Source organism: Rhyacophila brunnea, unplaced genomic scaffold, assembly GCF_057557595.1.
Source record: "Rhyacophila brunnea isolate RB1 unplaced genomic scaffold, BYU_Rbru_1.0 scaffold_2, whole genome shotgun sequence".
Taxonomy (NCBI): domain Eukaryota; kingdom Metazoa; phylum Arthropoda; class Insecta; order Trichoptera; family Rhyacophilidae; genus Rhyacophila; species Rhyacophila brunnea.
In genome coordinates this window covers 49745722-49759587 of record NW_028232859.1, presented here as the reverse complement: position 1 = coordinate 49759587, position 13866 = coordinate 49745722, and the positions used below count along the sequence as shown (strand labels likewise).

At 36.2% G+C, this 13866-nt stretch overlaps 1 protein-coding gene across 7 annotated transcripts in view; it reads right to left on the bottom strand.

The window, feature by feature from the left end:
• Positions 1-1399: 1399 nt before the first annotated feature.
• Cda5 (Chitin deacetylase-like 5) overlaps positions 1400-13866 on the bottom strand; it is a 256043-nt gene continuing 243576 nt past the window's right edge. For 2 of the 7 annotated variants that reach the window (XM_085947736.1, XM_085947738.1), the window contains exons 9-16: positions 11336-13816; positions 10372-10467; positions 10067-10260; positions 7783-8008; positions 5783-6075; positions 5227-5371; positions 4610-4808; positions 1400-3627 (exon numbers count right to left, since the gene is read on the bottom strand). In XM_085947736.1, the coding sequence (XP_085803862.1) occupies positions 3469-3627; positions 4610-4808; positions 5227-5371; positions 5783-6075; positions 7783-8008; positions 10067-10260; positions 10372-10467; positions 11336-13816 (3793 nt within the window). In that variant the 3' untranslated portion in view covers positions 1400-3468. Of the gene's footprint in view, positions 3628-4609; positions 4809-5226; positions 5372-5782; positions 6076-7782; positions 8009-8733; positions 8960-10066; positions 10261-10371; positions 10468-11335; positions 13817-13866 lie in introns of all 7 variants that reach the window. The other 5 variants (XM_085947740.1, XM_085947741.1, XM_085947739.1 and 2 more) reach the window with 3 other exon arrangements.

Here is a 13866-nt window from a genome sequence, read left to right as displayed (position 1 = left end):
TGAATTGTGGACTTGTCGCTTTTTGTAATTAGACGCCTCATATTTAGCTGATAATTTTTTTATGTCGAGAGTTTTAGTTTTAGCCAACCTTTGCTTCTGTATCCTGTGTTCTTGACTCACTTAAATCTACCTGTTAGCTAAGGTTTTGAATACTTAAATTGAGTACTTTGAGTACATAGCTGTCGGTTCTCCATTCCAACGCCGTATGTGATGTCAGATCTGTATAAAATTTGTTGTCGTAATGTATGTTATAGAGAAGGAGAGGGGGGGGGGGATCACAATGTCATTAAAATATAATTCCGAGGCTTGAAACAAAAACTTGTAGTAGGATACGAACCCAACCTGCGTAACCTTGATAATTCCATCATGATTTTAAAATTAAAAAAAAATATAATATAATAATTATGTTGTGACTTAAACCTTCTGGGTGCTATTCTATATCTGTCAGCAGGCTTCTTCCAGCTACATAACGGCTTAACAACAAAATGTTATTTTTCGCCATCTATAATAAATAATTTAAACAATCAGCTGTTGCTATGCCACCATTTTTGAACTTGTATCGGACCAGTTATAATAATATATTAGTCGATTACACCATAAGCCCATAGGAATTGAGTCATGAAAATGTAAAAAGCATTTTTCTCCAGTTGTAATAATATTGAGAGTTTGAATGAGCAGCATTAACAATTTCTATTTTTATTTCTTTAACCAGCTTATGTGTAAGTCGTTTTAAAATTTGATGAAGCTCGCGTGATTTCGTCATATCACTTGATCCGTATTCGACCTGCCACAGGAGTGAGAGAAAGGGAAGATGTGAATCTTCACGCTCAACACTGAGGCATAGGCTCCCTTTACCGTTGTGCAGTATGAGAATAGTTTGATGATGAGTGCAATGAGTACCCAAAAGACGACCTAAATTTGTAATTTTCATGACAAAAGAGAAATTGAGTGTTTCTTTGTGATGGTGAAACACAATTAGAGCCGTTTCACACCGGACACAGCCGGACACCTGTGGATTCCGCATTTACATATAAATGAACGCGACACTCGTATGTCCCTGTATGGATGCGCCCATTCAGTTATGTGTAAATATCTCACCACGCTGGTGGCTTGCCACAGGCGTCCCGTGTGAAATGGGTCTTAGTGTTGTTTAATTTATAACGTCTCAGTGTTCAGTCAAATATAATACATCTGTTCATGTTGAAGAATTATAATGGAAGAGTGTGGTAGATCGCTGAATTCAGTATTGATACTGGATAGTATATCGCTGATGCGTTTCATGATGGTATTTATTATGAGGGTTGATTGTTAACTATCAGTCGATCCATCTGCAAAGGAGTCGGGGGAAGGTAGACAGTCAGTTTTATAATAAAAATATTCTTAATTGTTTTTTCATAATGTAGGAATTTATTATCACTCACTGGTTTCATACAAAGTAAACAGTAAAATCTAATAATTTACACATTGAATTTGCAAACGAAACTGTTTTGTAAATTCCCTTAAGGCTCGTAAAAAATGCTTAATGAAATTCGTAGCAAAATGACATTGAGAATTTTTATTTTAATCTTAAATACTTACTAAGGTAAAAACCCTAAGCTTAAAATTAAATCTAGTAATCTCTATTTAAAATCTATTCACAATTTCAGCTTATAAATACTGATGGAGTATCCATAATACGGTGGCTTCTTGAATCTTTAAACCGATTCTAGAAATTTTAAATTGCGTATGTAATTTACATAGTAATTCTGACAGAATAAAATAGTTTCACCGCCGAGGACCGTCATACGAACTCAGTAAAATGGAATATTATACCATTTATTGAAAAGTTTTCAAAATAAATATATTAATAATAAAATTAAAAGTCCTCGGCATTTTACTGAAATATTTGTAAAAAGTATGCGTTCGCAGACACAGATAATGAAACTCCTGAAACTTAATTCATAGATATTATTTTTAACAGTGCGGTAATTTTTTGGCATCTTTTAAGAATTGATGTCCATACAAGTATTTACAAAAGATGTTTGTCGCCATTTAAAAAAATTGCGTTTGTGAATAATAATTATTTTTGAGATATAGGACTTCGTATTATTCTTTGAAACTTTAACGTTTCAATGTTGTATGGGTGTGTGCCACATCAGGTAGTGATAACTCGATGTAGTCAAACACCTAAACAACATTATTTCATTTTTAAGACGAAAAATGTTATGTGCAAGTTTTTTTCACGCGGTAAATTTTGCGAAGCAATCGATATAAATAGCGTTTGTCTATTTGTGATGTCAGAAGGCACTTCTACAGCGCCAAATAAAAGTTGAGTCACGCTGCAACCGAAACTGACGACTACAAAATTACAAAAATACTTTTCACAATTCCGGCTGCCACATTCGAAACGAAGGAGAGATTTTAAATCGAATAAATTAATCTAATTTGATGGCTATTTTATGCAATAACTATATTTTAAATACTCGATAATAATAATTAAGATATGATCTTATATGTTACTGTCATAAGCAATGGTAACACATCATCATCACTGTTAGGGAACAGTATTTATTAAGATTTGAAATAGACAATGATTGAAGAGAATGAATAAATAAATGTTTTTTTTTATTTTTCATTTTATAGCTATAGAATAACTATATTTTACATAATTTTCTAAGCTTTATAAATTAAGTTAAGTATTGCCAACCTAAAACAATAATAATTATGATGTAAAAAATACATTAGGAGCCGAAAAAATAGTTTATAATACGTCATATCATAATATCCGCAGGTCGTTTACATAATGAAGACATTGAATATCGTACAGTTTTATAGGCATGTGCAAATCTTATAAACATGGCAAATTTAAAATTAACTTCTAAATTTAATTTTTAAATATTGTGTCAGTCTAAGTTCTGGGAATGTTCTCAATTATTATATTATTATTTATGGCTCCAATGCGTAAAAATCTTGTTCATCATAATTCAATAGAATTTTTGGCAAGAAAATAATAAGTATGTTAAATTAAAAGAAAATTAAGCCTATTTAAATATTTCTGAATACAGGACAGGATAGACACTACATTTTACACACACCTAACATAATTAATTATATATTATTTAGATTTTAGAATGTGAAAGGCGATATATATTTCTGTTATATGTTTAAGAAAAAACTAGCATGTTATAAACATTAACCGGTGTCATTGAAAGAACTTTTATTTTTGTTTTGTACATCTGTCTGACTAAAAAGAACTTGTCGAATTTTTTAGTTAGACGAAAACATGAGAAAAAGTTCATTCAAACCCAAAATGTTGCCGTCCACAGTGTGTGTAACCGATAAGAAATAAAGCCAAGTTACGACATTGCTAAAGATGAGTATAAAAAAACTTACGAAAGTCACAAGAAATAATAATTAAAAAATCGTAGTATCACGTCTTAAATTATTGCAGGCAGTTGATTCATAAAAGTTTGGTTTGAATCGATTAATTTATTCTTCTACTTCGTTGTCTACTCGTGATGATCTGATTCCTGTCTTTCCCGTCCACGGGTAAATCTCGGGGCACGGTTGGCACGTTCTCATGTATCTCACACCCGATTTGTGCCACAGGTTGCACACCTTCGGATTGTTGCATCTCTTTGGTCGATCCTGCGCAAAGAAAATTTTCAATTAGCTACTCGGAACCGACATTTTTAGGGCACTGTAAAATAATTCTTATACACTAAAAATAGAGTGCGTCAATAACTACGTCTATCTCAGACAACAAATATCAATATTGATGGTTGTATGTATGACGAGATTGCTTGTAGAACCAAACTGGCATGGAGCGCATTTGGGCGACTGAATAGTATCTTCTAAACTTCCCAAACTTTCCCAAAGTGTGGTACGTGTACCCCCTGGGGTACCGGAAGAGTTTGGTGGAGATACGCGGTGCACCACATTAAGCACAAGCATTAATACGACATCAATACAACATCCATGCTAGAAAGTTTATCGCATGCGGAAGAAGAGCAATTGTTGGAGTTAGATTCAGACGGATTCTTGAAAAATAAATGTATGGAGTGTACTTTAACATCATTCTAGTTGCAAATGCAATATGTGTATCCAGTTTTAACAGAAAGTCCTGAAATACATCTTGCCTTTTCCAACTTCATATCTATGTGAAGTTGCTTTATCAGCATTTGTGGCTTTTGGATGTGGAACCGCATCCAGATTAAAGTTGGAACCAAGTTACAATGATCTGTCGTCTCCATTAACAATTATATCATTCTTATTGATTATAATGAATGTTATTTATAAAATAGCTTTTATTTATTTTATTTATATTTTAATATGAATGAATTTTATTTTTCGTTTATTCCTATTATATTGTTTATGTACTAATTTTTTTTTTGACGGGGTACTCAGTGTTATGAAAATTATAGAAGGGGTACACAGATGCGTGTGACCTCCTTTTGTGTCTTACGTGTGTTGAACTAATATGTGCTACCGGTGCTCATGTATGCAGCGAAGAACTAGGGACTGATAATAGTGAAAGGAGCTATGGAGACCTGGCTGATGATAATAATAACACTAAAATGAGAGAGTAGGAAAACAGCCGTTCCAAAGAATGCTTTGATTCTGTACAGACCTGGTAATTACACTGGAACGGCTGGAAAGAGTTTATTCTCGAGATAGGCGTGGGATCTCGCACCCACTGGAGTGCTTGCCAGTTCGTCACCAGGAATACGTCCTTCATTGCGTTGATGGCATCCAAAAACATGATGAATCCTTCTTTGTGATGCGCTTGTGTGAACCAAGCTGCGTGGTAGAATAGACCGAACGGTGCTCTGCAATTACAACAACAGACAAAACGTTAAAATTATAACGAATTGATTTATTGGATTATATAATATTATACAGTGTGCAATTGAATCCAAAATTCATAGATCATCATCTATTTTTGGCTGCCGTAAAAAAGGCCTTGGCAGTACCTAACAGGCCAAATATAATTTGCGAAAAAAACATCAAAAAACTACAACATCTCTAAAATATCAGTTGTAACACTAACACAAATTCAAGGTAAATCAATGGTAAAATCATTAACTAATATGGTAAAATGTTTTAGGAACATTCCGACAGATGTCAGTATTTGTCCTATTTTGAAAATATTTGTTTTGACTGACTTATTAGTGCTACCGAGATATCTCGTATCTGGCATAGCGAACTTGGACCATTTGACGAGATATCTTGTATCTGTTGACATACCTGTTGGTTGTGTAATGTCTGTCAAAGTTTTTGAGGAGCATTTTGTAAACTCCTTCAGCAGTCGGCGGATTGCTGCACGCGTCTCCCATAGAACAGCGACCTCCATTCAAATCTTGCCACATCACCATAGGAACTTCCCAAACACCTGCAGATAATAAAAAAATCAGTGTCAAAAAAAATGTAAATGTACCGTCTTCGTGGTTGTGGTCTTTGAAATAATATATTGCTGGCAAAGGATTATAGGTGTGATCACAAGTGGAAGAACACAGAACTTAAGCCATCATACTGTAGGAACTAGGGAATTCAATCCCGAGCTAAAATTTTTATTCCGGGATTTCGAGATTACAATCTGACGATCCCAGGATTGGTTTTTTTTTCAATAGTTTATATTATTTTTTATTTTGTTTATACAGATAGTATTGATAAAATGAAATGAGAGTTACAACTTATGTTTAATAAATAAATTGAATGAAACATCCATATAAAGTGAAAATAATAGTATTTCGTTTGGATACTTAGTAACAAGTATTATTTTATTATTTTGTTATTTCATTACCCGGATAAGATTTAGTGGGGCACGGCGGAATCATGCAGTCGTGGAAGAGTTTGTAGTCCAGAGTGTATGGCCAGCTCGGAGGTTTGTTCTCATAGACAGGCATGGAGGAGTCGTATGTGAAGTTGGAGTCGTACAGCATCTTGAACATCTTGTTTCCGCCGACGGAGAGGAAGGGCGCTCGCATGCCCTTGATGTCTTCGAGTTTGACACCCCCGTACGCCGCGAGGATCTCTCTCTGACCGGCTACTTCTCTGTTCCATTTCTTTTGAGAGAACTGTTCTCCGAAGCTATGGCTGTTTTCATAACCGACATAACTATTAGTATTATATTATATATTTCCAATTCATTTTATATTTTTATCTATAGACTCGTGTCTGTAAATTAAAATATATCAATATTTAATTAGTAAGATGCGGTTTCATTCAGCGAGCAGGGAAACCCTAAAATAACAAAGAGCAAGCATATGTTGCAATGTGTCTTGAATCGTGCTTTTAATAATATAGCACACTTTGCCCTTAAACTTCCGGTCTGATTCATATTTTGATTGACCTGCTGAATGAAACGACATCTCTATAAAACAAAACAAATCTAGATGAACAAGTTTCACATGCAAATGCAAATTGCCAATGATTAACTTAACTTTTAATTTCATGTAATGGATTTAGATGAAGTTATAATATTGTGTTAATGTTTTAATAATTAATGAATTTTGTATGTATAATCTGAATATATGTTTGTCCATAGTGAAATTAATAATTATATCAGTAAAATGTAGGTATGATGACAAATTTAATATCAAAATCACGGAAATACTCAAAGAAGACGCGACGCGACTATATATTATCGACATGTTAGTCACCGAGATACTATTCGGTTAGAAACTAAGACAGTCGGGTCTAATCGGTAGATTTGATTAAAAGTCATATTTTCCTCATTTTCTCACAACCATTTCAGTAGACATGGCAACACTGAACTGAAATGTCATACGGGCTGTTCAAATATTTCAGCGGAAAGTTACAATTATACAATTTTGCGATTTCAATTTCTAAAGAGTAACATCAGTCACCGATCAGTTTTTTTAATTACCGACTAGTCGTGGCACTTTTGAGTATCTCACCAGCGGAAAGCCTTGATTTTTAAAAAGCTCGCAAGTAGAAAGAATAATAAATTATAATGAACTTCTACCTCTTAAATGCCAGCTTAATTAATAAAAACTTTATGATAACAAGTAAACATAAAAATTATTATCAATATTAGAAATTTAATTAATACTGAAGCTTGAAATGTTATTTATTGATTAAAGGTTAGATTGTTCTTATTGTAATTTAATAATTAAATTTCAATTAATTATTGAAAAGCAGTTTGCGTTATTGATGTTTGAAGCCGCTTCTTATTATGTGGATAGGTACTTAGATAAATTGCTTTTATAAATAATATGTCAGAAAGCTTGTTAGGTTTATTAAAGTAATTTTTATATTATTGTAGAATACCTCAGTGAAGAACATTCTCATAGGTATAAATTTGTATGAATTTGTTCCGTGCGGTTAGGGACATTCTAAAACAGTTTATATTTTATAATCTAAATATTTCACGCATGCCAGGTCAGTATATTTATTCTCTATGTATTATTGGAGTACAAATTTAGTTAATAATGATGGATTATTCTTTTGGTAAAAATATTATTTTTTACCTATAAATGGAGTTCTGTTCTACCATGCAAACTATCAATTAATGATTAATAAATGACATAAGTATTCATTAATTTCATTTCAAAGCAGGGTTTTGAATTGAATCACAAACCAATTTGAATAGATTTATCAGTTTCCAGAAAAGATGTGGAATTCACAATCTTATCATTGTAATACCTATAAATTAGGTAATATTATCAAAAACTGAATACGGAATGTTCATCAGTCGTGATGGAAATATTTGCTAACATCTTCATTTGATTCAAATCAAAACCTTGCGAGAGTAAAATTGATATGGCTGTTGTAACTCACGAGACAGTATGGGAAGCCATCTCGTGGCCGGCGGCGTAAAGGTTTTGGACTTGGGAGTAATCGGTCCATTCGTGGGAAACGTAGAAGGTGGCGGAGATGGGGCATCCGTTGGGGTTAACGCGCTCCTTCTCAAAGAGGTCGCTGTACAGGCCCTTGTTGAGGTCGTTCACCGAGTCGTCAAAGGTCAAAAGGACCATCTGGGGCACTTCCTCCACGGGAATATCACCTATTGGTATTGAGGTTTGGGGCGGGTCGTGCGTCGGGGGATGAAGGCGTGCATTGAAATTTCAAATTTTACGTGACGTGCGTCAGGTTCCATGGGGAAATTTTAAAAGTAGGTACGTAAATTTACGTGTGAGTGCATAAAAGGCCAATTGTGAAGGAAGCATATCAATGAGAGAATAGAATATAGAGGGTTCGAATAGAAGAAGGAGAAAAAAAAGAAAACATATAATTTGTTAGTTAAATAAAAATAAAATGAGGTCTCGACATCTGAACATAAACTGAAATTTATATTGGATTTAAAAATATTGAATCAGTAAAATTTCAACAGTATGAAATTATTATTAATCAGAATTAATTGTCTGTACCTACCATCTATACATTCTATAATACAGATCATAGATTATAATAGTTTGCATATCAATGCTATCATAACTGTAACTGTTAATGATAACAGTAACAATTAATAATAGTTTTAATGCAATACCTAGCTCAATAAAGAAATCAATAATAATTCCAATGCAATATAAATTTCAACAGTGCAAAAATAATGTAGTTTAGTAATTATTAAAAGAAAAACATGTTAAACACAGCCAGGACACAACGGCCAATGGTCACATATGTTTCTTCGCATATGTTGTACAGTAATTCAAATCACCGATAGAAAAAAAACAAATCGTAGCAGATGCATCGAAGAGTTCAGCATCGGGTTTTGTTTAATGGACTTACGATACTGTGTGCGATGCCATCTCGTGGCCGTCCGCGTATAGATTTTGCACCTGGCTATAGTCCGTCCACTCGTGGGACACATAGAACGTGGCCGATATGGGACAACTGTTGGGGTTCACCCGTCCCTGCTCAAACAGTTCCACATAGGTTGCTTTGTTTAAATCGTTCACCGCGTCGTCAAACGTCATGAGGACCATTTGAGGCACCTGCTCGACCGGTAAACCTCCTGAATTTTTTCAACAATTCGCTTTAGAAACAGTTAACAAATGCACATTAAACATTACACCTACCTCCAGCATTTGAATCAACATAATATTTTTTTTTTAACAAGGTACCAATATATTTTTTGGTAATATACGCTGTGGAGCATCAATATTCTAAATTTTCATGACCATGTTATCATTATGCATAAGAATGAGCATTGCCTGATGTCCTGTTTTTTAAGACAACAGATAAGACGCTTAGGTTAAGATAAAAGAACATGATGGATGCATGCAGATGTGTTTACACAGTAATTTCATTTATTTTAAGCATACCAACATCTAATTGCTATTGTAATATGTACTGAATGTGTATTTTCTCAGATGAATTTAAAATGGTCAGATGCAAGAAACAGATGTTCTAATGACTTGATAAAATCGGAATTACTTATTCAATTCAATATGATATACTCATGTGCTGAATTTTACAAATACATTAAGTGGCAGAAAAAAACTCTTCAGGATGTAAAATTTTCAGACAGGTACAAATAGGCGAGTGTCGGGAAAAAATATTGTTTAATATTATTATTTTGATAGATATAGAGTTTTGTAGTTTGTGTTATGTAATTTATGATTGATATTTTAGAAATAAACATTAGAAATATTGAACTATGCGTTTTTTAGGTTGTCTCGCTTTTTGCTCCTAAATCCCAATTTTTTAAATCGGTAATCCCGATTTAGTAAAATAATAAATTTGGCGATGCTGAAAGAATCCGAGACTGATGTAAATATATTTAAGCAATTCTAAATTTTTGGTGAACATTGCATTCTACAAAAGTTTATATTATTTATTATTTTCATATTAAAATGTTCACTGCAAACTCAAGAAACATGTTGACCTGTTGAAACATATCATAAGTAAATTATAATACAAAATATTACTAATAGAGTTATAATATGGTTTTTTTTTAATTAAAATGTTTTTAAATACACAACTGAAGCTAGTGCAATTTTTAAATATGTACCACATCATACATTAAATGAACTCGCATATATGTATGTGTGTGTGTATGTGCATAATTATATTATAATTAGTGTAAAATGTTGATGAAGCATCACGGTTGATATCTTACCAGGAATGTCCTTTCCACCGCACGAGCAATCGGGCAGAAGGCAAACATCTTTACGGCACTTGGCGGCGGTCTTGTCAACTTGGGGTGTGGGGTAAACGGTATCGGGCCTCCGGGGAGGGAATCGGTAGATGTCTACAAACTCTGCAGCCTTCGATACGATCGATGTGGAAGGCTTGAGAGTGGGACGAACGCGCCTGGAAAACAGAGTATTCTTTTAGGCTGAATATCGGCAAGATTCGATGGGTACTTCAGAAACGCTAGCCAAAAAATTATGTTATGAAAATAATATGGATAAAATAACATACGGGGGTGGAGTTCCACGATTGGAGTTCGCGTTGGCTGCTTGTTCTCCACCACTGGCCGTGGAGTAATGGGCGCTTCCTCGGCCTCGAGTATTAGTTCTGGGGAGATCATCATTAAATCATTGTACATTTATATGCGCAAAGAGAGTGTAAATTTTAAGCTCCGCACTATGCAATGAAAATGCTTAAGCAGCTAAAAATACTGAACATCTCTTTGTGATGTCGATCATCTATTCGAAACGAAGAGATGCTGAACGAATGTGTCACATTAGGTGACAACTGGATGGAATTATATTTGAGGTTATGTTAGAATGTGGCTTAGTAAATGTTGATTAAACTACTGTGATTATTTCTACGTTATTCAACGACTGAATGTGCTTTCTACCTATCGAAAATAACTGAAAATGGTGGTGCATATTATTGATTGTTTTGAGGAACATGTGAGTCGTATTCGGTCAGTCCTAGGTGATCGTATTGTCAAGTTTCGGTAGTACAGCTCGGATGTGGATATTAAGCTTTCAGGAATGGCTTCTCATTCTTTCTAGACGGCGGTTGGACGGATGTCACAGTCAATTATCAAGGTCAGAGGTCGGAGGTCAGTATTGTAAAAGTTTTCGCGGAATGAAGAAGCTCGTACGAGGTTGGCGTCGGCAGAATCGTTTTGTCCCCCAAATAGTAAGTAAGAAAGAAGCGCAGAAGAAGGGTGAAAAAAAGGAAGGGTGAATTAATATCAGAGAATCATTTGCAAATTATTAAGAAAGAGTAACATGCTAGTTATAATTCAACATATTAGAGACACAGAGCGACTCGTTTGAAGTTTGGACCAGTCGACAGTAGACCTTCACCCGGATTCTCCCGATCGATAGTTGCAGGAAAGCTACGTGGGGCAGGAGAGGCCCGCCCCCCAAAGGAAGGTTTGGTTTAATGAAAGAGAAAGCTTAAATGCTCGCTTTAAAACTGTCTGTACCTCTGCAATTTTATTTCGTTGCATTTTGGGTTTTGCAGACTGTTGTCTGTGCATTTGGGCGGAGAAAGACTTCTTCGGCCGGCGGACAGCGCTGACGTCATAGCCTTGATGGCTGCGTTGACGCGCAGGGCACGGCTGGGCGCGGGCGCGGTCGGGGCGGGGGGCGAAGAGGGGGTGGGACCGAGCGGGGGGCGAGTCGTCGTGGTTTCAGTCGGTACGGTTGTCGTTTTGTCCGTTTCGTCTCTCTCTGTCGAGTGTCTAATGTTCAAGTCTAGTCTGGGGGAGGGTAAACTCTTCGGCAATTCGGAAACTGCATCGATTGTGTTCAGATTGTCAGTAGCGTCATTATTAGTGTTCAGCTTGAAACCTCCCAACAGTCGCTGCGGTGTTTCTAACGTTGATGATATTTCAGCGGAGTCGATTTCCGAGACTGTGGTGAATTGACTCTGTCTCGTTCTGTTAAATCTTCTATTGTCGTAAACGGGAATAGCAGATTCGGGTATATCGAAAGCCGCACTCGCGAATTTGATAACCGGTTCTTTATATTCCTCTTTTTCTTCTTCTGCTTCTCCGAAAACATCATCGTCAATTTTGACATCCCACAGAGAATCTACTCTTTCCGTAATGGAAACTTCAGTGGGAGGGACGGTAGTCTTTTGAGTGGTGCGTCTCACAAAACCGTTGTATTTATTTTTACTCTTTTCAAAACTGGGGACTTCATAACTTCCAAAAGTCGAAGACGTGTTTATTTTATCTTCGTAATCCTTCTTCTTGTTTCCGGAAGCTTCTCTAGAATCCACTTTAACAGCGAGAGCTTCGTTGAATGAAGATATCAATTCACTTTTCTTGCTGATAGTTTTGGGAGTGGTGCTCTCCTTATTCTTGAAGAAATAAAATGGGGGAGGCCTGTCGATTTCTCTTCCGATGGTTGTTGTAGTTTTATCGAACTTGAATTGCTTATTGTTATTTTCGTAACTATTTTCTGCCGTTGTCGTCTCGATTGCATCAATATCATGATCGATCTGTTTGGGATTTTCAGTCACTGTTGGATTGACCGGCAACCTCTTTCTGGATCTCATCAAACTATTTGTGCTAGGCAATTCAGTTGAAGTGGAGAATTTGTGAAAGGCGGGTTGTCGCGATCTGATGAAAAAAGTAGATGCAAAGTCATTCTCGGCCGATTGGCCGATATCTATGGGATGGGTTGGGAATGTTCCCCGAGACAGTGTACTGGTTCTGGGGACCTGCGTGGTGCTCGGAGATTTCTCTCCGTCGCGCCTTAAATTTTCCAAACTCTTAAACGGGGACACGTGAGGCTGGTGGGAAGGAGTACTGTCTGTCTTCGCGTTGAATATATCTCTGAATATCTTTCTTCGGGAGAGACTGTTGGGTAAAGCGTCAAGATTGTTGTTACGTTGGTTATCATCACTGTTTTTAATTTTCTGTTTTGTGTTGTTTTTAGAATCGATCTGTCTGAACATATAAGGTTGTCTTAAAAATGACAAAATAGAATCAGATTCATCACTATCTGACGGCTTAATCGGTTCTCTGTCAGCTGTAATGTCTAAAAGCAGAGGTGCCGGCCTTTTTATTACTGTTTTCAGATAAACTTTGGGCGAGTGTACGCTTTTATCTTCTTCGGTCGTCGTTTCATTCTCTATTATGATTGGCTTATCCTGCGGTTCAGGAAGGGAATTGAAGAATTCAAACGTTTTCGGCGTTTGAGTTTCGACAACTCTGAACGGTCGATTGTAGATGGGCACGATATCATCAGAATCGATTCTCGGACCGTGAGTTCTTTGACCTGTGTGGGATTTTAATTGTATAAGAATAGGTTTTTCTCCCGGTTTAGGGAGATTTTCTATCAAGAAAGAGATCGATGCGGGTCTTTCAGTCGTCAAAACATCAATGACATTTAATTGACTCGTCTCAGTAGATTTGTGATCTTCCTTTGTATCTTCAACGACGGGCAACTCATTTACTTTGAATGAAATTGTTTGGGGAACAGTTTTAGATGAATCATTATCTTCCGATTGAGATTTATTCGAATCATCAAAGGCTACGATTGTGGGAGTTTTAATGACTTGAGAAACCTGTTGGCTCTGTTCATCTCCGGTGTCGTCATCATCCTGTTTAAAAGAGAATCCTGTCGAGAGTGATAAGAAGCGGGATGTGTTTGCTTTCACCACGGGGGTTTCAATTTGGGAAGCGTTTTTAGGCTGTTCAGTATTAGTTTGGTCACCGTTCAAATTGGGAGGGGAAACAATGTCAGGGGAGGGCGTTTGGAAAGTGTCAATGCTCGTCCGTTTGATAGAAGTGTGGGTCCTGCGAGTGGGGGAGAAAGGCTGCGGTGAGGAGGAAGGGGAATCTTCGGCTCTGAACCGACTACTGAAACGGGGAGAGGGAGTCGTCACCGTAATGGGTTTGGGTCGTTCAGTCGGGGGAATGAGATTTCCTTTAAAGCTTTCACCGGTTGTTGATCTGTTAAAACAAAAATGAAATGTCCGATGATTGACATTCCCAAAGCTTTT